At 36.9% G+C, this 26,045-nt stretch overlaps 1 protein-coding gene across 2 annotated transcripts in view; it reads right to left on the bottom strand.

Annotated features, from left to right (window-relative positions):
• SLC9A9 (solute carrier family 9 member A9) overlaps positions 1 to 26,045 on the bottom strand; it is a 549,652-nt gene that overhangs the window by 400,312 nt on the left and 123,295 nt on the right. For both annotated transcript variants that reach the window (XM_026497205.4, XM_026497204.4), the window contains exon 5: positions 10,238 to 10,353. In XM_026497205.4, coding sequence (XP_026352990.1) covers positions 10,238 to 10,353 — 116 coding nt within the window. The remainder of the gene's footprint in view (positions 1 to 10,237; positions 10,354 to 26,045) is intronic.

The raw sequence follows: 26,045 nt of genomic DNA, 5'->3' as shown, positions 1-26,045 counted from the left end.
CTCTGAACTCCATTACTGACAATTTGGTTATATCCATATTCATCAGTTCTGTGGCAGAGGCCACAGACTCTGTATCTTTTCTTTGTTGGGGAGGATTTCTCCTCCTTGTCATTCTGATGAGGAGAGGTTGCGGGGATGTACAGAGCCCAAGTTATTGACCAGGACCCAAGCAATGTGCACTTGGTTTTATAGGGACCTTAGGGATGTGGGCTTCTTGATAGCCTGCCTTCTGGGGGAGGGGCCTGCTGTGCTGATACTCAGGCAACCCTGTTTGGGTAGAGTTGCCCTGTCCCCTGTGAGGGGGGATGGGGATGGGCACAATGTGAACTGGTATTTCTGGGCTTTTGTTCTCTGGCAGCTTTCCCTGGTGGTTTTCTGTAACTCTTCTGAGAGTCAGAGCAGCAGTGGCCATATCCTAGCCTCTGTCTCAGAACAGAGAGATCACAGTCTGCTCTCCACTGAGCTCTCTTGGCCATGTTAACTCTCTTTCTGTCGGTGCTGCTAAAAACCCCGCAGCATCCCGGGTTGTGTGCCCAACAGCCACTCTCCCAGCCCTTGCTTCCAGGGCTGGCACATCTCTGTCCTTTGTGCTTCCAACGCTGCCAGCCACCCCCGGTTCCTGCACCCACTCCTGAGCTCCCCATTTCAGTGTGGTTCGTGCGCACTCCCGGAGCACCGGTTTTCAGTCTGGTCGGGTTGCTCGTGAGCTCCCGAGCTCTCGGTTTCAGTCTAGTTCAAGTGTGCGCTCCGGAGCTCCAGTTTTCAGTCTGGTCGCATGAGTGTTCCCAGGCTCACAGTCTCAGTCTGCTTTCTCATGAGTACCGGTCCTTGAGTCCGGCCCGCTCCCCAGTGCAGGAGGCTACTGCTTCCCGGTGCCCAAGCGGGGCGGCTCCCTCCCCCTTCCGTTTATCTTCCAATATCTGTGCACAGATTCATGGCTCCCCACTTTGTACCTCAATACTCAGTGCTAGAGATGTTCGTTTGTAGAGATCCAGATGTATCTTCCTACTTCTCGGGCTCATTTTGTGGGTGTTCAGGATGATCTGGTAGAGATATCCAGCTCAATTCAGGGAACCAGATGAAAAAAGGTCCCCTACTCCTCCGCCATCTTCCCCCCCCTCCACAGTCAGTGTTCTTAATTAATACTCAATGACTGTTCTATTTATTCAGTAATTACATACTCTGCCCTGTGTGAAACTCGACAGGATTTTTGTATTTTGAGATCTGTAGATTCTTTCTTAGATCTAGTCATTAAATATTATTTAATGTTGATGATGATAAAGATAAAGAAATGTGGGGTGCCTGACTGGCTCAATTGGTAGAGTGTGTGACTCTTAATCTCGGGGTTGTAAGTTTGAGTTCCATGTTGGGTGTAGAGATTACTTAAAAACAAAATCCAGGAAAAGAAAAGAAATGGATCCTATTAAGTACTACATATATTTTGACTTGTTTAATTGGAGAATTGAATAATAATTTACATTAACTGGATTTTTAAATTCTAAACTTAAGGAGAATTATAAACTGTACTCTCCCAATTGGCTACATAGGTAGTCTCTATTTACTTCTTTGAGGTAAATATTTATTTCTGATATTGAGTCTACCCAATTTAGGGCCATTAAATGTGTCAACATACTTTGAAACAGGGGTAACATTATATAAATGTCAAGTTTCTTGGATTTCTGACAAGCTCTATAAAACAAAACAGTAATGGGCATTAAAAAAACAACTCAGATTGTCAGACTTTAGGAACTTGTGATTTATGTTTCTACTGAGGAAAAAACCACAGTTGAGACATTTGGACAGGAACTTATTTAATCTGTTTCTCTCAAGTCAGAGGTTGCAGTATTTATAGTTTTGAATGGCACATACATGATATTTAAATCATACAGAGGGTAAATCTTGTTTCTCTTTGCTTTGTTTTTGAAGCATGGGTGAAGCTAGTTTATGGGTTATTATGTGTAGGAGCAGAAAAATAAAACTGGAAAAGAGACATTAGAAAGAAAATTTCAGACATATTAGCTCAAAATCATAGAAATAAAGTGCCTATATTATACCAAAATGCCATAATCTGTGTTGTACATTGTATTCGTGCTTAATTTTTCTACTCAATTTAAAATTATTGTGGTATTTTTATTAAGGATCATATTTTTGTATGTAATCTTAAAAAGCTGAGCTCATTGAAATAGAGATAAAAATGTTGGTGGCCAGGGACTGGAAGTGGGGGGAGTGGGTAGATGTTGGTCAGAGTATCAATTTCCAACTATAAGATTAATAAGTTTTAGAGATCTAAGATATAGCATGTTAATATAGTTAACAAAACTATAATATATACTTGAAAGTTGTTAAAAGAGTAGATCATGACTGTTGCCACCACCACCACCACCACCACACACACACACACACACACACACACACACACAGAGGTAATTATGTGAGGGTATAGAGATGTTAACTTACTTTATTGTGGTATTCACTTTGCAATATATATGAGTATCAAATCATCACATTATATACTTTAAATGTACATATGTTATATGTCAATAATAATAAAGGTGGAAAAAAGGATATTTTTTGACTTAACAACTCTTCCATATCTATTGTTCTATAGTTCTGTCTGATAAAAATATAATGTAAACCACAAATGTAATTTTAAATTTTCTAGTAGCCACATTAAAAAAGTAAAAAGAAATGGGTAAAATTAATTTAAAAATATATTTACTTTAACTCAATATTAAATGAATCTCATAATTTCAAAATGTAATCAATATAAAAATTATCAATGAGATATTATACTTTTCTTCATATTAAGTCTTTGGATCTAGGGTGTATTTTATACTTATAGCCCTTCAGTTTGGACTAGCTGCATTTCAAGTAGCCATATGTGGCTTGTAGCCATCATATTGGACAGAACAATTTTTGAGTAAGCCCTATCTGAAGTTATCTAAAACGGGACAACCTGAATTAATTTTCTTGGAAAAAATAGGACAAGTCTATGAAGTAAGAATTATCTTCTAGTTTTAAATACTGGACTAATACTTCTGGAGTTCAAGATAGCACAGCTGTATTTGAGTCTCAATGCAGCTGCATCATATAAAATGAAGACATTTTAATCCAAATAGGAAACAGAGAAATTGATGAAGTGAGAAAACACACAGCCCAAATGTGCTTGAATGAGTGGCTTCCTGCAGACCTTGAAAGAAATTTCAGCCCTGTAAATACCAGGATGAGTTTCTGGCATCTTCTGAGTGATTAATACTTAATGTAATGTGCTGAGTTTTTCCTTTTCCTAGAGGAAGCTCCTATTTTGAGCACCTTCCAAACTAAAACAACAACAACAACAACAACAACAACAAAGCCCCAAAACAACAACAAAAAACCCCACACTATTATAACTGCTTCTGCAAGTCTACAATCTATGGTTTGGTGCTCTGGAAAATTTTAAACCACTGACCAACTGGTAAACAGGGAGAAAGAAATATTGGCTGCATGGCCAGATAAGAAGAAAGACACATATTTTTGTTTTAGTTGAGTATATCCTTTTTGGAGGACAGACACCAGTATTGCCACTCAGTTGGAAGTTCAGCCATGTGCTGCAAGTTCCACCCTCTTCTTGAGTCACTGTCCCTCCTTGGGTTATGAGACTCCTTATCTCTGAGTGATCTGGAATACTCAACTGCTTCACATTATTTTTTAGAAGAGACTCCCTTTCAAGCTCTACACTTTGCTCTAGCAGTTTCTTCTACAAATATACTGACTCATTAATTTAATAAGTACTTATTAAAAACCTATTCTAAATACTAAAAATATAAGAGCGGAAAATGGGGTGAAACAGGAAAAAAAATCTCCGTCCTCACAGGGGACAAAAAAAGAAAAGGAAATAAATAGTAGATCAATAGTGATTAGTGCTGTACGAGAATGTAAGACAAGGAAGGGGGATGGGAAGCATCATGATTTGTGGGTGACTATGCAGCAGAGGAGATGGGGTACAATTTTTGATAGTATGGTTAGGGAAGGTCTCATCGAGGTGACATTTGGGCAAAGGCCTGAAGAAGACAAGGAGGGAGAAACAACAAATGTAAATGTGGTGAGACAGCAACAATACTGATGTGTTGAAGAACAGCACATGGGTACACTGGAACTCCAAAGTGTCTTTATACACCTTAACAGCCTCTCTGTTTATCTCACCCACCCCATATATAAAGAGACATTTCAGACTTATTAAAAATCGCTATCCTGGATAGTCAAATTTACCAAACTCAGACCCAAGTCAATGATGAAAGAGATAAGAAGATAGTATGAGTTTTGAGGGTTCCCTTACGGGCTTTGGCCATTTGTAAATTGAGGGATATTAACTAAAGCATCATTTCCAGTTGTTGCCATATTGTTTATCTTTTCTCTCCCCTCCCTTGTCCTCCTACTTTCTCTCATCTAAACACAGCTGAAGAGATGACCTGGCTCATTGATCAAGCCCTCTAAGTACTTCTTTCCTCCCCTGACACTGCCACTTACCATACATGATCTCTTTGGGGGCTTTGCCTTTAATCATCCACTTCTGTTAAGTGCTGCTAATGACCTTTACATCATCAGCAGGATCTTTGTCAGTGAGGAAAAGAGGAAATTAAATCAATCAAATAATAGTCAAATCATCCTAACTGGAGGTAAACTGAAAATTGGCCAAGGAGAGTCAGAAACATGCAGGGAAGAATTAGATTTAAGTTTAAATATGTGCCTATAAAAGGAAAATATGAATAGTTAATAACACCTGGCTAAGATTTAGCTAAGGCTAAATGAGATAGAATTAATTTAAAGAAGGCCAAGAAAAGTCAGACCTGGAGAGCATAGGTTCTCTTTCATAAATTAGTGAGTCACAATAATTTAGGCAATAAATGAATAATTGTGGGGTAAGATTAACTAGGTGTTTTAAGGTTGTTGAAGATCTTAAATTGCACCAATTTAGCAGAGTAGGTTCAGCATGTTTTAATATAACAATTAGCTCCCAGTAAAAAAAGAAAGGTTAAATATTCCTGTTCATGTGTGGGTCTCTACTATGTAAGATCTTCTCTAACATTTGTTGAAACCAGGTTAGAACCCATGAATGCCTGGAGCTGGGTGGGGGGAGGGCTTTAGGTTGATTTTTTAACTTTCTTTAAAACAAAAGCTTGTTTTAAAATGAAAACCAATCTTACAGAAATAAGAAACAGGGAATGTTAAAGCTGGAAAAGGCTCTAGTCAAAACTTTTCATTTTACAGATGAAAAGTCAGTTTCTTCATCTGTAAAATGAAGGGGTTGGGAGAAATGAGATCAAATATCTTCCACTTCCAAGAATGCATAAAATCTAGAAAAGCTAAATGGTACCCAAAGTTGCACAGCTAGTGCCAGACTTGGAAAGTAGATTTGGTTTCCAGGATTCTCTTTATGGCTGTGAGTCAATTCTGTATTTTAAAAAGTTTAGCCAACCCAATTGTTTGACACAATGCAGATAAATATCCATCTCACCAAGTTGGATTTATTTTTCTATTTCAATCAGTTTCCTTGCATCGTGTAAACATATCCTCAGGGATATCACCAGCCAAGAAGGAGCAAAGCTTTAACATGATACAATTGTGCTTGGAGCTGGCTGAATCACTCAATAGAATGCAACAAACTTGGTCTTTGGCATTGGGACCAGGAAACAATGGATGCAGTGTTTTTCAACATGCAGATTTGTGCAAAGGTGACATGAAATGGGACCTGACCATTAAAAGCAAAATGTCCATATGTGGGCAGAAAAGAACAACCTTAAGTAACTAGAAATCACTGGTGGATTGAAAATATTTCATCTTAAGTTCATGCTTCCCATCGCTACCAAGGAACTTCTATATTTCCCTGGGGCTGTGAGAGTGCAGCATGAGATCTTCCAGCAATGACCTGGTGCCTGGGTCATCTCTAACCCTAATGATGGAACAGTCTGCCCCTCTACACTACTCTGGTGCTCTGGTCCTCTAATATACACCACATGTTCCTCATCTGAGACCTACTTTTATTTCATCTTCTTCCAGGAAACAAGTCAACATCATGTATTAAAAAATTATTGTTCCTCCTCCATAGCATAAACAAAATAAAACAGATAAAAAAACTTGGAAAAATATTTGTAACTTATATTACAGACAAAAGGTTAATATCTCAATATGTTAAAGGTTTCTAACACTTGAAAAATAAAAATTAACAACCCTACTCGAGCAAAGCCATCTTATAAATGGTTCATTTTCAGGGGAAAAAATGCATATATCCCTTAAACATATGAACAAATATTTAACCTTACTCATAAGAGAAGTACTAAGTCTAACCAGAGGGAGACACAAATCCTCACCTCTTATATAAGTAAAAATCCAAAACTGTGATAGAATTCTGCATTGCCAAAGTTGTGAAGAGTAGGTACTGTCATATGTTGGTGGTGTGAATGCAAAATGGTACAAACTTTATGGAGAGGAATTTGGCATCTAGGAAAATTACATCTAGGGAAAATGCATTTACCTTTTAACCTGTTTCTATAAATCTATCCCAAAGAAACACTGGCAAAACGTGGAAAGATATTTATTTTAGTGTTATTAATTACAACACCATTCATAATTGCAAAGGGAAGAAAAAAACTAAATGTCCATCAACAGACAACTGGTTGAATAATCCATGGAGTACTCTGCAGTTATAAAAAAGAATGAGAGAGATCTTTACATATTGCTATGGACTACTCTCTAAAATACTGTTAAATGAGAGTAAGGTGAAGAACCATGTGTATAGTAGCATATAGTAGAGTATGTATATGTTTGTGTATTTACTTAGATAAAAAACAGAAGGGTAATGAAAGACCAACCAAAATGGTTGGAATGTTAGGGTAGAGGGGACAGGAATAGAAGCTAGATGTCTCTTGTTTTGGCTCTATGGTTGTCTTTTTGGAATTCTATATCTCTTTAATTTTAAAACAAAAGTTAAAAACAAAATGAAACAATTGAACATTATTGTATATTCACAAGGTACAATCCATAGAGGCATGATTTCAAGAGCTCTTAAAACAGTAATTTTTAACTGTTCATCCCTAGTCAGATATATCCAAAGGTTAAAAAGAACTACAATGAAATCTTAAGCAGTTTTCAATAATCATATTTTTAAATAATAATATGCATATTATAATTTTTTAAATGTTTAAGGAAATAAGAAATTATATACGTAATAGGAGGAAGAAAAGTGGGCAGAAGAAAAAATAAAATAAAAATTTAAGGCAGTTAAGTAAAATTTCTGTAATCCTAAATTTGAGCTGAAAATAGGAACATAAATTTGTGATATTATTTCTCCTTCAAAACAAATAAAAATATCTAGAAACAATGATCAATCCAATAGCAATGAAAACCCCTACTGCCCAAATTTTGGTCTCTACATTAATTTCCTTCTTATAAATGGCTGGTTCCAAGTCAGGGTACAGGAAACACACAAAATAAGGTTGGAACATCTAGTCCTATCCAAGGACAAGAAACCTATGAAAGATCACTGGCGTCATGACAAGAGAATAAAGGAGAAACTTCAAGAAGCTCTCAGTTGTCAAGTTGGTGTATTCTGAACATCAAAAAGACTAATGATGGCAGTAGATCGAAACATATCAACCATGTTAAAATCCATGTGTTGACATAATACTTTAAAAAAGAAAAAGCTCCTTGATCTTATGTGGAGGATGGTAAGGAAACAACTCATTATTTTAAAAATCAGTAAATAAAGGGAAAGAATCAATCGTTTATCCTACTTTTTTGTTCAAATGATATCATGGGGTACTTAAATAGTTCATCTGGAAAGCTGCTTAATTATAGGAGAGTAACAGCTAATAAATACAAAAGGTAGGACAGAATTAACATACCACTAGCTTGTAATCCCTAATTAATACTGGACTAACTAAGCAGTAACCATCAATACATACTAAAATCATGAGCTAAAATGGGGAATTCTAAAAGGTAATGTTTCCCAAACTTTGATGTGCGTATGAATTACTTTAGGATATTGTTAAATTCTAGAATCCAATTTGGTAGATCTGGGGTTGAGCCTGAGATTCTGCATTTACAATAAGCGAACACATGGTGTCAATACCACTGGTCAGAGGGCTAGTCTAAGAAAGACAAAACAGCCCCTGACATTCTTAGAATGTCCTAGTATTATCCTCTGAGCCTTGGTGTTCTCTGCCGCACACAGACGATTTTACATAACAATATCAGACAAGGTCACTCTATGACCATGATGGGTCAAGACAAAAACAGGAGTGTCTGGGTGGCTCAGTTGAGTCCAGCTCTTGGTTTTGGCTCAGGTCATGATCTCAGGTTTGTAGGATTGAGCCCCGAGTCTGGCTCACAAGCTGGGTATGGAGCCTCCTTAAAATTCTCTCTCTCTCTCTCCCTTTGCCCCTCTCCCCTGAGCACTCTCTCTTTCTTTCAAATAAATAAATAAATCTTAAAAAAAGAACAAAAAAGACTACTGCATAATCATGTCTTAACAGAAATAATGAACACTGTCCAAACTACAAAGTTAACTAAACATCCCCTTTTAAGAGGCCACTACTTCTTTACCAATTTTAACTTTAGGCTCAATCCAGTCTTCCCTCATTCTACATAAGACTTAGGAAAATGCCCAATCACTGATGTCTCCTGACAGCATCTTATCCAGAGCAAAGCTCTAATTCCTTAAACCCTCCCTAAAATCACCAAACATAAGCTCAAGCCTACAATGAATCTTTTCTAACACTCTCTGAAAGGTTCCATGTTTCCTCTGGTGTGCATTTACTTTCATTATAACAATGTAATAAACACATCTTGCTTAGCTACAGGTGTGTTCTGGTGGTTTTTGTGGGAGAAACTGTACAATAGTGTGATGAGTCAGGTTGACAGCTGAGTCACTAATCATTATGTGATGTTTTGCTATAGAAACTGGCAACACCACCTATAAAGTAATCTTGCCCAAAAAGATGAACAGAAATCTCATTAAGTTTCTAGATTTAACCATCACTTTTACAAGAAATATGTGGTATAGGGGAACATTTTAAGGAGCCATATTCAGTTCAACAACAAGACAAATTGCCTATTTTTCCCCCAAACAAATAACTGACAAAAATAGAAGATGGAGGAGGAATATATAAATTAAAAGAGACTCAATAGTCATATTAATCAATTGTAATGTATGCCCTTATTTGACCCTAATTTGTACAAACTATTACACAAACTAATGATGATAATGATAAAAAGACATTTGAAGATATTTGAACAGAGACTAGCTCTTTGATAATATTAAAGAATAATTGCAAATATTTTTAGGTTTCATAATGGCAATGTTCATTTTTCCAAATATTTACAAATAAAATGATATAATGTCTGAGATTTGCTCTAACATAATCCAGTCATGATAAAAGGAGTGTACGGGGTATAAACAAAAATATTGGCTATATTGGTAATTGCTGAAGGGTATATGACAATTCTTTTTATTATTCTCCCTACTCTTAATGTGTTTGAAAAGCTCCATAGTAAAAAATCTTTTTTTAAAAAGATTTAATTTATTTATTTGAGAGAGAGAGAGAGAGAGAGCACTGAGCAGGGGTGAGGGATAGAGGGAGAGAGAGAAGCAGACTTCCCGCTGAGCAGGGAGCCCAATGCAGGAATCGAACCCAGCACCCTGGGATCATGACCTGAGCCAAAAGCAGATGCTTACTGACTGACTCACCCAGGCTCCCATAAACAATCTTTTTGAAAATATGTTTTACCATTTAATTCAGTAGTTCATTTTTGAAAAATGACAAGTTGGAGAAAAAAATAAGGCCTATAATCAAAATAGGTATACATTCTAGAGAAACAAGTTGTAATGAATTTTAAATTCTGAAACTCCCACTACTAAAACTGTTTTCAGATCCATTTTTTGAAAGCTATTAGGATATTCACCTATTTCTTTTCTTTTCTTTTCTTTTCTTTTCTTTTCTTTTCTTTTCTTTCTTTCTTTCTTTCTTTCTTTCTTTCTTTCTTTCTTTCTTTCTTTCTTTCTTTCCTTCCTTCCTTCCTTCCTTCCTTCCTTCCTTCCTTCCTTCCTTCCTTCCTTCCTTCATCACTAACATGTGTCAACTCCAAGTGAAGGGGAATATGGAATTATGATGTAGACTCAGGTGATGGTCTTTAGAGAAACATTTAATTTAAATATTTGATTCTTAAAAAAAAAAAAACATATTATTTGAGCAATTACCTGGATCTGTAGCAGACATCAGTGAACCAAAAAACAAACAGTCAGTGAAATGGAAGTCTCCATTTTTCAACTGGCCAGCATATACCATAGCTTTCACAAAGCCATACATAATTAACCTGTTGAAGAAAAGAATAAGATCTTCAAACATCAAGTTGAATCCTGCACAAACCCATGCTATCATAGCTAGCATTCTAATGTGCATCCTGAATAAGCATCATGCACAAATTACCACCACTCTGCCAATTCATGGCCATGCTAGCTCTCAGTACATTGTCTAAATCTCTTGACCATGAAAGACACCTTAATCAAATATCTCAATTCATTCACCTGGCAAAAGGTAACAGAATATTTTATAGCATATTTTAATGAAAATAAATAAATTTCAAGTATATAAAAAATAATCTGTCAAATATGTCATAGTAAATTATGCCCACGAATACAGCAGCTGGGTTAACATCTGTAAATGGATTGCTTTTCAATTTTCATAGTTTTGTGTGGTGGGGTGTCTGAAAAGCGTTCAAATTTCAAGTCTGTCACTGCAATGAGAGGATATTGGTCACACACAGCACACCCAGTCAACCAGTTACTTTACAATAGATGGGTCTCTGCTACTGCTAGTGTCAAGACACTTCCACAGTGGGTACAGAATCACTTTTAGGAAAGAGCTCCTGTAACTTCAATATGCTGTTGAAAATGAATCTGGAAAGGTTTATGTTTTGATCTTGCAAGGATAGCTATTCTTTCATGAGATTATAAAAGGTTTATAAGCTTACGAAACTCACACCATGGAAAACAACTTGTCTGTCTTGGTCATCATTTTCCACCCTGTAGCTATTAAACTGTATGTATGTATGTATGTATGTATGTATGTATTTAACTGACTGATTTTTCAAAATCCTAGTAGAGGAAATACGGAGACTTGTGAACTGGACCATAGTAAAATCACTATAAGTGACTCTAAAGAGTCTTTAGAAATTGTAGATTCTCAGACCAATAGATGTTTAAATGTTCACACACTTTGAAAGTTAACTTCTTAAAAAAATGTTCTAAGGTTGTGAGCATGGCTTAAAAGGCTAGAAAAAAGATATCAGAAATTTTAATGTCAATGAAAATGCAGATGTTTCAGATTCTGTTAAAAAATTTTCTCCATGAGAAATATTTCAGACACATCTGCATTTAAATCTAGGTTCTACCACTCACCAGCTATATGGTTTTAGGATGTTACTAAAACTTTCTGAGCCTCAATATTCTTATTAATGAAATAGTGATAACAATAATAGTTAGCCCACAGAATTGTTTTAAGGATTACCTGAGATAATGTACATTTGGTTTCTGGCACACAGTACATTCTCAATGAGGTTATTATCACTGCTAATAATATTTATAGAAATAGGTAATATTTACTTACTATTCATATTTCTTCACATGCCTTAACTCATTTAATCCACACATTAATCTTATAAGGAAGGTACTATTTGCATTTTATAGATGAGAAAACTAAACACAGTGTCATCAGGTAACTTGCTCCAGATGACACAGCTATTAAGTTGCAAAACCCAGATTTGAAATGTGGGGTATTGGCTCCTGAGCCTGGGCTTTTAACCACCACATAATATTGCCTAGATGAATAGTTTGTATTTTATATTACATATTATCCCATATAATATATTCACAGCTATCCTATTTGGTGGTGGTTCTAGGTTTTACAAAGACGCAACAATGGAGTAACCTTAAGAACTTGGAAATAATACTACCCTCTGAACTATAGTTATTAAGACATAATGGTTGAGCAGAGAGGGCCAATATTACTGTGAAGAATGTGAACTATAGTGGGGAGGCTGAATCTTAATTCAGCTGAAAGTATTAACATATTTGAGAAAGGCTATGTCATGGGACACAGCAGTGGCTTTTGAGAAGAGGCTAGTCCAAGAGGTCCCAATCATGGCAGCTTACTCACACTCTTGCTGGGGGGGTATTCTGGCAGCCTCTTGACAGGTGTAGGGTAGCTTCATTCAGTTTATTTGTTCATTCAACAGACATTTATTATTTAACCCCTACTGTGTGTCAGGCTCCGCGCTAGGTACTTAAGATAAATCAGTGAACAGAACAAAGATACCTGCCCTTATGAAGCATACATTTTACCTGATTGATAGCAATAAAAATTATCATAAATTTGAAATATATGTTAATTATATCACTCTCTGAATTGGAATCTGCAAGTGGGATCAACACTGGGGCAGTCTGGACAGTTACAACATTCACGGGAATACTCTCCAATACTCATCTCTTCAGCCTCTTCGGGTTGAGCTACACTTCAAATATTGAGCATCAACAGGCTCTGGAATCAATATAAACTTTATGACCTGTGACTTTATTTCTGAATTTTATACCCATTAGTTAATTTTACAGTCTGGGAATCTAGGCTTAGAATTAAAATGACTTCTCATATTGCACAGAAGCCATTAGATTGGGTAAAATAAAAAAATATATGCATACCCAGGCTTGGGAATATTTTATAGGAACTGGAAGTCTCATAAACTATTGATGGAAATTAAATTAAAGTCTTAAGTGAAGTATCAATTTTTTAATGTTCTATAGCTTATTAAATGGTTGCCTACACATTTATGCCAAAAATTAATCAAATATGTACCAAAAGGTGTGTATTCAAATTATATCAGATTTCTGTTGTTTATAAGAGTGAAAAAGTCAAAGAAATCTAAATATCTAGTGAATAAATTACAAAACACATATATATGAGCTAATATGCAATTGATACTACTATATACAAGACTTTATATTAGACACAGAAAAGTAAATTGACAAAGCAAATTATAAAGTGGTAATAAACAATAATTTCTAATTTTATTAAAATGGAACATACTTAGGCATACATACAAACAAGAAAAACCACAAATTTATAGTCTAGAATGTTAATAGTGGTTAAATAATGTAATTAAATGTGACTACTTTTCTTTTTGCTTTTCTACATTTTCCCAGTTCTTTTAAAAATAGTAATAATAAGAAATAAATAATAACATATATTAACAAATGCTCTTATGTGACACAATAGATATTTATTGTGTCACTTAATCTTCAAAATTCTATAAATTAGGTGCTACAATTATTTTTTTACAAATGAGAAAATTAGGACTCACAGACATTAAATAACTTGATTAAGTTCACAGAAGTTAGCTTGTGAGAGAGCTGGATTTGAACCCAGGGAGCTGGATGCTAAAACCTACATCCTTAACCACCAACTCTATAAAGCTTTTGAACTGCTTTGAAATCAGGAGAAACACACATGAATGTACACACACACACACCTATGCCACAATTTGTTTATTTACTTCAAATCAACTCCTGGACATAAAATAACTATAATTCCAATAGCTTACTTGAGATAATACCCAAAAAAGGAGAAAAAAAATGTCCAGTTCAGTAAACGCTCAATACTAATAACAATGGTCATCACTGGTAATTATAATAATCCAATAATTAGGTGCATATATGACATGACACCTCTTCTTTATAAATGGTAGCTATTTTTGTTACATTATTATTAATAAAAACTAGTTATAACAATATTAATTGGGCAGCTAAAAAAATGAAACCATTAGCAACCACCATGTTCTCACAGAGTGGTACATTCTATCAGCACTTCACAGAAAATATTTCAGATGGCTCAGGATACAGGAGAGATGTGGTTTTATGGGGATAGGGAATCTAGTGAAGTCCAATGCAGGCAATGCTGTGAAGATGATGGACCCGAATAAGATGTCCTCCAGGGGTCAGTCTGTGGTTAGTGACAGCATAGGTTAGAGGGATCGGCAGAAGTAGAACTGCCTCATAAAAACCAGAACTGTTGATAATATCGATTTTGACAAATATCCATTTAGTGCTATTCTTTGAAAAGAAAGTGCTTGTGCTATGGAGGATACAAAAGTAGAAATCCATAACCTGCTCTCAAAGAGTAGAGTATTACAGGATGGCAGTCAGTTCACTGATGCTAATAGAAAGTACTGGGTAAAAAAGAATTTGGGGAAATGCCCAACACAATACTCTACACACTCACTTTACTAAGTGTTTATGACATGTGAACTGATTTTAAATTTCATGAGCTTATTTTACACCATTAAATCGCCACACCTAAAGACTTGTGGTGAAAAAAGTTCAGTATAGTTAATAGTCTCTTATGGTGTGTCTCCTGCTATTTTTTTCTTCCTTCCCCTATGTTCATCTGTTTTGTTTCTTAATTTCCACATATGAGTGAAATCATATGATATTTGTCTTTCTCTGACTGACTTATTTTGCTTAGCATAATACACTCTAGCTCCATCCATATCATTGCAAATGGCAAGATATCATTCTTTTTAATGGCTCAATAATATTCCATTGTGTGTGTGTGTGTATGCGTATATGCACTCACACAAATATATATATATATATACCACCTCTTCTTTTTCTTTATTCATTCATCAGTCAATGGGCATTTAGGCTCTTTCATAATTTGGGTATTGCTGATAATGTTGCTATAAACATTGGGGTGCACGTGTCCCTCTGAATCAGTATTTTTGTATCCTTTGGGTAAATAACTAGTAGTGTAATTACTAGGTCATGGGGTAGTTTTATTTTTAACTTTTTGAGGGACCTCCATACTGTTTTCCAGAGTGGCTTCACCAGTTTGCATTCCCACCAAGAATGTAAGAGGATTCCCTTTTCTCTGCATGCTTGCCAACATCTGTTGTTTCTTGTGTTGTTAATTTTAGCCACTCTGGCTGGTGTGAGGGGATATCTCATCATAGTTTTTACTTGTATTTCCCTGATGATGAGTGATGTTGAGGATCTTTTCATGTGTCTGTTAGCCATCTGGATGTCTTCTTCGGAAAAATGTCTACTCATGTCTTCTGCCCATTTCTTAACTGGATTATTTGTTTTTGGGTGTTGAAGTTGATAAGTTCTTTGTAGATTTTGGATACTAACCCTGAATCATATATGTCATTTGCAAATTTCTTCTTCCCATTCCATAGGTTGCCTTTTAGTTTTGTTGATTGTTTCCTTCATAGAAAGCAGAAGTTTTTCATCTTGATGAAGTCCCAACAGTTCATTTTTGCTTTTTGTTTCCCTTACCTCCAGAGACATGTCTAGTAAGGAGTTACTACAGCTGATGTCAAAGAGGTTGCTGCCTGTGTTATCCTCAAGAATTTTGATGATTTCCAATTTCACATTTAGGTCTTTCATCCATTTTAAATTTATTTTGTGTATGGTATAGGAAAGTGGTCCAGTTTCATTCATTTGTATGTTGCTGTCCGGTTTTCTGAACAGCATTTATTGAAGAAACTGTATTTTTTCCATTGGGTATTGCTTCCTGCTTTGTGAAAGATTAGCTGACCATATAGTTGAGTTTGCTGGAAGGGAGGTGGGTAAGGGATGGGCTAAATGGGTGATGGGTATTAAGGAGGGCACTTGTGGTGATGAGCCCTGGGTGTTATATGTAAGTGATGAATCACCAAATTCTACTCCCAAAACCTATATTACACTATATGGTAACTAACTAGAATTTAAATAAAAACTTGAAAAAAAGAAAAAAGAAGATAGAGAGAGGCAAACCTAGAAGCCAATTCTCAACTATAGAGAACAAGCTAATGGTTAGCAGAGGAGAGGTGGGGTCATGGGTTAAATAGGTGATAGATACGAAAGAAGGCACTTGTGATAAGCATAGGATGTTGTATTGAAGTACTGAATCACCATATTTTACACCTGAAACTAATATTTCACTGTATGTCAACTAACTAGAATTTCAACAACAAAAAAATCACAAAAAGGAAAAAAAAAGGTTCCAAAATGCTCAATTGTTTGGGTGATTTTTAAGTATGGCATCTTAATCCCTATCAGTATTTTTAAGAAAGAATATAATTCTTCCTTTAAAAAAAAAAAAGTCTTGATCAAGCAATGAACAGACTTACTAGAAAAGGCAGTTTTTTTGAATTCCTAGGAAAAAGTTAGGGGAGTTAGTAGTTTGGAGAGACAGCTCTGTGGACCAGTCCCTTTAACTGTTGGAAGAGCCACATCCTTACCTGTGAAATCATTTGAAACAGGCCACTATGTGAAGCTCACTCTGCAGTAGGAAAATCCAGAACCAACAGGCTCTGGAAGCAATATGAGAGTTATAATCTACATCTAGATTTCTGATTTCTATACCCAAACATTTTCTTTTAGATAAATATCTTTCCCTATTTCTTTGTTCACATTTTATGGATAGTTTATATCTCACATTTTCTTTCTTTCTTTTTTTCTGAAGCATGCATTCAAGAGCAATACCTCACTGGAGAATTCATAATTTTTTTTTAAATTTTGAGCTTTATTGAAATATAGCTGACACATAACAGTGTATAAGTTTAAGGTATACAATATCATGATTTAATACATGTATATATTGCAAAATGATTACCAAAAAAAGTTCAATAACGTATCTATCACCTCACAGTTATATATATATTTTTATAATTTTTGTTATATTAATTCACAGTTATATTTTTGTATATGGTGAGAACTTTTAAGATCTACTCTATCAGCAACTTTCTTTTTCTTAATAATTTTTATTTTGTTATATTAGTCACCATACAGTACACCCCAGTTTTTGATGCAATGTTCCATGATTCATTATTTGCGTATAACACCCAGTGCACCATGCAATATGTGCCCTCCTTAATACCCATCACTGGCCTGTCCCAATTCCCCACTCCCTCCCCTCTGAAGCCCTCAGTTTGTTTCCCAGAGTCCACAGTCTCTCATGGTTCATTCCCCCTTCTGTTTATCCCCGCTTCATTCTTCCCTTCCTTCTCCTACCGATCTTCCTATTTCTTATGTTTCATAAATGAGTGAAACCATATGATAATTGTTCAGCAACTTTCAAATATTCAGTACAGTATTATCAACTATAGTCATCATGCTGTGCACCACATTCCTAGAACTTACTCATCTTATAACTGGAAGTTTATGCCTTTTGATCATCTTCATTTACATCTCCCACCCCCCTCCCTACCCCTAGCAACCACCCACCTCTTCTGTTTCTATGAGAGTATTAATAATTTCTTAATGCTGGTCTGGATGGGGTTGGGAAGGTCTTCTAGCCAAATTCATTTCTTCATTCACTCATGCATTCATTAATTTGTTCATTGACTCACTTATTAAACAAAAAATTACCAAAAGATATAATCCCTCCTCTGAGGGAGCTTTTATTTTATTGGGTGGAACCACACATTTAATAGCTAATTTATAATTTATTATTTTATTAGTATTGTGTCTAAGTCCTATGGAGAGAAATATAGACTGCACATGTGCACACTTCTCCAGTTGAGGAATACTAAAGGGGGACTTTATTTTATGGAAGAGATCACAAGTTCAACTTTAGAAATATTGAGGTTGAGCAGCTGGTGAGAATGTTTGGTATACAAATTTGGATCTCAATGAGGGATTGGATCAGGACACAGATTTGAGAGCAGACACTGTGTGGTGTATGTTATTGCAGCCTTGGGTACACATGAAAGTCTGAAGAGAACATAAAGTGGAAGAGGGCCCATGATGGAGACCTGGATCCAGCATTTGAAGATGAGGTAAAGACAGTGAAGCAGTGGAGGATACCAAGGTACAGTTAGAGATGTGAATGGAAATCTAGTAGAATGTCATAGGAGTCAAGAGAAGCAAGTGTTTCAAGAAGAAGGGCATTGATAAATAGGGTTGAATGTTGCCAACAGGGCCATTTTATTTATTGTCATTAGGATTGTGGGAGCTAAAGTGAGATTAGAATGGGTTGAAAAGCCTATGAAAAATGAGGAAATTAAGACAGGCAACATAGCAACTCCTCTGAGAAGTTCGGCTATGAGAGAAGCCAGGTGTGTCTCCAGACAGAGAAGGGAGATTGGGGTGACACTTCAGCTGATCATAAAGTTTTGAGGAAGAAGTTGTGAAGAAGCTCACATCTCATGAGGACCCATGAACAGGGAACACAAAACAGTAATTCTGCTTTGTCAAGATTATTGGCATTAGGTGGTGAGTCTGACTTTGGGTGGAATTATATGGGCTTTAGATAGTCTGTAGGACAACAGGCTCTTACAGGTGTCAAAGAAATGATTCTCCCCTTTTGTCACTGTTTTGTCACTTTACTAAGTCCTATGAAAATTGCAAAGATAAGTCAGGCATGACTTCCACCCTCAGGAAGAAGAGATAGGTCACCCACATAAGCAGAAAACATGATAGAAAGTGCTAAGTGTCCTCGAAGAAGTGCAGATCAAGTGCACTGAGTCACAGAGAAGAAACTGTCTTTACCTGGGGACTCAGGACAGGGTTTGAGAGGAAGGTGGCATATCTGCTGAACCTGAAATATACATTCAAGTAAGGAAACTGCCAGCAGTGTTTTGTCAATATGTGGGATGTCCCAACTAGTGCTTTTTTTTTTTTTCCTAGAATGCAAAACCTTTCCCACTAAAAGTGGTTTGTTCCTCAGTTAGTGCAAAATCCAATGGACAAACAAATGAAACCCTTCCTTTGGCAATCCAGGGAACCATCTGCCATCTGCCATCTGCCATTCACTGTAGAGACGAGGGGAAAAGGCCTTCCTGACTAAGCTGTGACTCCACTCCTGGGTTTCACTTCAGCACCCAGTACAGGCTGCTCTGCCTCAAGGAGCCCATGAAACCTGAGGCTCTGTTGTAACTGAAGCAGGTACTCAGATCTCACAATGGCCCCCTTGTCCCATTCTATTTTTCCCACCAATCTTAAGACTTTGTTCCCTCTGTTTCATTGAAGGTTGGGGAAAAGAAGAGGATGAAAAAGTCACTTGGGTGACTTGTGGGCATGTCATAAGTACCTGCCCTTAATCCTCTCTTCTTTGAAAGGGTTAGAGAGAGACAGGCCTTAGAGGAAGGGGAAGGTTGCATTCAATTTTTCCATCCCTAAGCGGAAAGAAGAAGCTGATTAGGTAATGGGATGGGGGTAGGAGAGCAATGAAGGGAAAATTCATTGTCAGGGGCATAAGTGTGTGTCCTTTGAGGTTGGGAAATGCTATGTCAGGACATCTGACTGCTCAAAAATTTTGTTTGCAACAGCCATCACCAGAACAACCAAATTCCCACAGTTGCCATCCCATTGAAACTTGATTTTTCTCAAGTCTCCTATCTGCCATTGAGTAGTAGGCTCTCTGGCCCTGAGATTCTAAGACTGTGATAGGAATAAAAGTAAGAGAAGGAAAGAGGAAACAAACAACTGAACATTTGTTGAGTACCTGTCCTGTGTCGAGGCTCATGTTAGTACATTTTATATATTTTTTAATACACACATACACACACACACACACACACACACACACACACACACACACCAGTTGGACAGCCATGATGATTCTTATTTTATAAACAAGGAAACCCAACAAATCATAAAAATGAAATTTAAATACATGTTCCTTTCTACTTTTTACTATCAGACACTAAGTAGGAAATTTAAGATATTTTTGCCTTGGCTTCACAGATTTAAGAAGCCAATTATTATATTCTTTGTTCCTGTTAGGATGCCTTTGACATGATATTATATTGGGACTAGCTCTTTAAGGGTTACGAGTGGCCCAGGACACCTTCCTTTCAGGCATTTAATTAGGCTGTAAAAGGGTAAGGAAAGCACCATGCCTTCTATGATTTCTCCTTTAAGTCAGTTCTAGATCTGGCTTTCTGTGAGCCTGAAATGGCCACCATATTTTTTCAATAATGGAAAGGCTTCAGAGAGGAGGTTGTGATGCAATACACTGTTCTTTATCCATGGCTGGGGTTTAAGGCTCTGGGACTGTGAGTCGTTGGAACAAAATTAAGTGAGTACATTTCCCAAATACTCCACAGCCCATCTGCCTCTTAACTTGCCACCTTACTGGGCCTTCCCTGGAGGCCTCACTCACCCGTGCACTTTAGTGACAATTCCTGTTTCAATAGCAACTTATGCAATTGTCTGCAGAGATACAATCCCCCTTCTGTAAAGTACTTCAGGGTTCTTGAAGAAAATGTGATATAAGTCCCAAGCATGTATATGGAATGGGCATAAATTGCAGTGCTGACATGTAGTAAGAGGCAGAGATCTATTAAAAGATGAACTAAACATAGGTAAGAACTTAATCAGGGATGCTTGTTGTCTGTCTACTCATATCCACTATCTGGGAGATGCTGGCTCATTCAGGTGTGAAAGGGGATCACTTCTGAGAAGACTGAAAGGAACAATGAAGGAAGTGCAGAACTTAGCCACACCCACTCAATGACAGCCTGCACCAACATCCTAGGATGTGTGGCCCCTAAAATTGTCTGAGTAACTTGAATTCCTCACTTCTCTCCTACTCCCTCATTTCTACTCTATTCTCTACTTATCTGCCTTCTTTTCCTTTCAGAAAACCATGCTTAGTGCTCACTGGATATAATCACCGCTCTCTTGCCTTCATCCTTCTATCAGCTTGTATCCCCATCGTCCATCCTCTGGTGTGGTTTATAAAGTCTCTCCTTTATTTCATTGAGCCATATATTCTTTTTTGCCCATCTTACCCAAATAATTTGAAGACAGCATATCTGGGCTGTTCTGTCTTTTGTCCTCTCTGTTCCACCTCCATTCTATGCACACTTTAGCCAGCCTTGCTAGATCCCAAGAGTTACAAAGATGAATCAGATGTGGCTTCTGTCCTCTAGGAGCTCACAGTTTAGGAGAAAGGATAAGCCATGTGTATAAATGACTGCACTACTATGTGAAAACTGTAGTATCAGTAAAAAAGCTAAAGGTAAAGTGATATGAATTTCAAAGGGGGAAGGGAGAACATGGTCTGGGGCAAGAAGGTATTTGAGATGAATCTTTCTTGAAAGATGGGGTCAGACCTGACTTGTGGTAGGAGGAGGAGAAATAGGGAGAGTCACCACAAGAAAAGGTAAAATGGGCCAACAAAACAAGTGGGTGGTATCATATCAGGTATAGACAGTGAAAGCTGGGTAACTCAATGTGATGAATTCTTCCACTATGTATTGTTAGATAGTCTAATTCAATGGTTCTCAAATTTTGCTGCATATTAGAATCACACAGGAAGCTTTGAAAATCATGATGCCTAGGCTACGTCCCAGACCAAGTATATCAGACTCTCTGTAGATGGAACCCATGCATAATTTTTTAAAAAAATTCTTCCACTCTTCTGATATGTAGCCAGGATCTAGAACGAGTGTTCTAAATCACATCTTGTCCCTAACATCCAGACCAATCCCCTGGGGATCAGCAGATCTGGAGTAAGGCCTGAGATTCTGCACTTTTAATGAGCTCCCAGGTGATGCCATTGCTGCTGGTCCCAGACCACACTTTGAGTAGGAGACTCTAAATGAGGACCCCATTGACTAAATAAAATGGCTCAGCCATTGGTGTACATTCTGGTTCTGATGGTAAACTCCTTAATATGGCAGCACTTTGAATTCATAAATGGAGCTTGCCTGACATGCAGTTAGGTTACAGGTTCACTTACAGAAAGCACCTAATACGTATTGCTTAGTGACCTGGTTTCCCCACTATTTATGTATGGAAGATGTAAACTAATGGATAGCATGTGAGGATTCAAGGTGCTATTACTTCTTGGCTCCAATTTGGAACTCATTGTAGAAGAAAATGAAAATGGGGTGGGGGCCAGGGAGTGAAAGGATGTCTTACCCACTACAATATAAAATGTAACAGACCTTTGTTACCTGAGATCTGCAGCTCCACAGAGACTTTTTTCCTAGGTACAGAGACACCCCCCCCCCATCTTTCCCTGCCAGAGGGAAAGAGCTGGATGATTGTTTTGGTCTCATCTGAGGCTAGTAACTGCAAAGTCCTTCCTACCAAGTTTTCAAAAGTCATGAGAGAATCCTCAAGCTTTTCTTTCTAAGTATATAAAAAAATCCTAGCAGAAACTGCTTGTTTGTTAAAAGCAGTTTTATGCTGGTTAAATAAAACAATAGGTTTCTTTGCTTTGGGATGAACTATAACAACTAAGAAGATTTTATGGCAGTACAAATGCATATGTGTGTGTGTGTGTGTGTGTACACATATATACATACAATTTTTTAATAGTAACAAGAAGCTTGCACAAAATATCTCAAAGTATGAAATTCATCTATGCTAAAGCAGAAAGAATGGTGCTTGCTGCCCTGTACATGTGCGCCCTTGGCTACTACTTTTCACCTTAAAGACACATGTATGACTGTTACCTCATTTGCTCTCATTCTTCCTAGAAGGTGGATAAAATCAAAGTTATTATTCTTTCACAGATGAAGAACTACCACAAGATGCTTAGAGGCTTACCTACCACCTTATAGCCTTTATTCTGCCGTTTTTCCTCAAGTGTGAAACTGATAACACAGATTAGAATAAGTTGTTTCGATCAGGGGAAAAAACTTTAAAACTATTTAACCCAGAATACCTATTTAAAAATATAGAAACCATGACCCATTAGGTTAATGAGTTTATCAAAATTATACTGAACCTGGCTGGTAGCAAGCCAGGACTGGACTGCCAGTTTTCTCCTAAAATGATGTGGCAGAATTGTCAGTTTTCGCAGATTTTCTGCTGCCTGAAATTTTAGCAAAGGGAATAAAACCTGTGATTTGAATATATCTTGATAATTTAGTCCCAGAAAATTTCCCATCCCTTTTTCATATTCCCTAAAGCATGTTTATATTCTTCAGTTCTACCATTTGGAATCCTAAAGCCAACTGCTAGTTGCAATAACATCCAAATGACAAGAAAACGCAACTCTCTGGATTTTCCCTAATCAGATCAATTTTTCAGCAAGTAGGAAGCTCATAAAAAAGGTAGATGTTTAAAATATATTTAGCTCAAATTAAGACGTTATACTATTTACTGTTTGATTGATGGTCTTAAGATATATTATCATTATTGGTGACAAAATAGAATGAACAACTTATCTTACGAGTGATGAAAATCAAATACTAATTCTTTGGCCCAATTCTTCTTTTTCAACCATATCAATATATTTTCAAAAACTTTTTGATCTAGAATGGAGAGTTTCAAATGGCCCATTTTGCTTAGGATGGGTGTAATACAACTTATTACTTGAAATACCTTTGTAGTTGTAACTGAACTTCTTTTGTAACATTTCAAATCACTTTTCAGAGCACAGAGACTGTTCTTATGGGCTTCTCTTCTAATAACAGAGTTTACCCACTAGGCAAATATAGAAGAAATCAACAAAATGCTTTAGAGAACATCAAAATAATAAAATATTTACTACCATAGAGCAGTTATTCCTTTATAGAACCTGAGCTTTGAGATCACTACTCCTACAACACCACCCCAGCAACACAAGTATCTACTAAAGAAGGTTATTTGGTTTGTTAAAGCTTATTTATCCCAAGTGTCCCTGGCATATTAACTGACCAGACTCTAGGGCTAGATGCACATGGGGCCAGCCTTACCAATCTATGGAAACGTTTCTGACAATCACCCACTCATCTGGTCTACACAACACCAGACAATTAATATAATTTACTCTTCATCTATGCCCTAACTTCCTATCTACTAACCCCCACTCTCTTCACACAGGGACTGGTTTTACACTACTGGGCATTGAACTGAAATGTAGACAGTTCTTCATGTCCCCATGTGATTTCAGTTGAATGGACTTTGAATTTAGCTGTAACAGAAACTGCTGGAGTGAACCATGAGTAGATGAGGGCCAGGTGAATTGGTCAATAGTTAATGATTTCATTTCTTAACAACTCTATTCCTCTGGAGAACAAAGCACATGTTAACATCAAGTTGGGTTTCATCTTTAAGGACACAACGCAGAAGGAATAAGCAGTTATTCCTTATTCTTTATAAAAAGGAGGTTCAGAGGAAGAAGAAGAAATCAAGGTTATTTAATCAGCCACACAATATATTTTTAATTGAGCACCTACTATATGCCCAGCTCCTGGTTGCATTCTGGGCATAAAATGGAAAAAAAAAAAAAGGTAATGGGCAATCTGCTTAGGTATGTAGAAAAAAAACCCAGACTCTTAAAATCTAGCATGCAAGTTCCTCTGTCAATTTCTAGCTCTTTGACCAAAGGCAAGTTACCTATCTCATCATTTCCTCAGTTTCCTAGCCCATAAAGTGAGCATAATAATAGCCATCCTTTTGTGTTATTACCAGCAGATCACTGTTGAATGATCCAAGGTGTTCTTAAGTTTTTCCAGCTATCACTTTTGTTGGGAAACACAAAAGGCCATTTATAGCATTAACATCTTTCTCAGAGAACCAGTGAATTGAGAAAAGTTCAGATTCAAAGCTTTCAAGAGAAGCCTTTAATAAGTTGTTTTCAATGTAGAAACATATGTTTTCATCTCATTTCACTATAGAAAGTTGATGTGACATCATTGGAAAATTACCCTTTAAATGATTCTTCATACTTGATCTAGTGTGGTTGGCATAGCACACATCAAAGAGACCTCCTTCATGGCAACTGTAGTGAATATACTGCATTGCATATTTGAAAGTTGATAAGAGAGTAGATCTTAAAAGTTCTCATCACAAGAAAAAAAGCTGGTAACCATGTATGCAATGAATGTTAAGTGAACTTATTGTGGTAATAATTTTATAATATATGCAAATATCTAATCATTATGTTGTAATGAAACTAATATAATATTATATGTTAATTATACCTCAATAAAAAAAGACAAAAGGTGACAGCAAAAAAAACCCAAACAAACCAAAGACACCCCTTATTCTGATACCACTACATCCCAATCTCAGGTCTCCCTGAAGAAAGTAGTCAAGGAACCAAGCAGAAGATGGTGAAGACAAGTTTGCCAGGAAGTCACAAATAGCTTAATTGGTTTAGTCACCCATATTTAAAAATATTCAAACAGATATTACAAGATTCCCAAGACCCATTGAAATGACAAGAGAAAATAAAAAAAGACAGATCTATGGCAAAATAAGCAGTGGAGGTAAAAGATACCTGGATCAATGGAAGTCTAAATTTTTTTAAAGATTGATTGATTGATTGATTTTAGAGAGAGAGAGTCAGAGAGAGTGGGTGTGTGCATGAGCAGGAGGAGGGACAGAGGGAGAGAGAGAATCCTTGAGCAGACACCCACTGAGTGTGGGGCCCTTAGATACCATGACTCTGAGATCATGACCTAAGCTGAAATCAACAGACCAAGAATTCGGGGTGCCTGGGTGGCTCAGTCGTTAAGCATCTGCCTTCAGCTCAGGGTGTGATCCAGGCATTCTGGGATCGAGCCCTGCATCAGGCTCCTCTGCTGGGAGCCTGCTTCTTCCTCTCCCACTTCCCCTCTTGTGTTCCCTCTCTGGCTGTCTCTCTCTCTGTCAAATAAATAAATAAAAATCTTAAAAAAAAAAAAAAAACAGTCCAAGAGTCAGACACCCAACTGACTGAGCCACCCAGGTGCCCCAAATGGAAGTATATTTGTGCAGACCTTGAGACATACTAATTCCATTATATTCAACATTGGACAGATCTCAGCTAAAATAGTTTCTTTTTTTTTTTTTTAAGATTTTATTTATGTATTTGAGAGAGAGAGACAGCCAGCGAGAGAGGGAACACAAGCAGGGGGAGTGGGAGAGGAAGAAGCAGGCTCATAGCAGAGGAGCCTGATGTGGGGCTCGATCCCAGAACGCCAGGATCAGGCCCTGAGCCAAGGCAGACGCTTAATGACTGCACCACCCAGGCGCCCCTCAGCTAAAATAGTTTCTTATTCAAAACAACCATTTGGAAAATGCCTTCTATGAAACTAAGGGATTA

This window comes from Ursus arctos, unplaced genomic scaffold, assembly GCF_023065955.2.
Source record: "Ursus arctos isolate Adak ecotype North America unplaced genomic scaffold, UrsArc2.0 scaffold_20, whole genome shotgun sequence".
NCBI classification, from domain to species: Eukaryota; Metazoa; Chordata; class Mammalia; order Carnivora; family Ursidae; genus Ursus; species Ursus arctos.
Note: the sequence above shows the minus strand (reverse complement) of the source record. Positions and strands in the feature narration are given on the sequence as shown.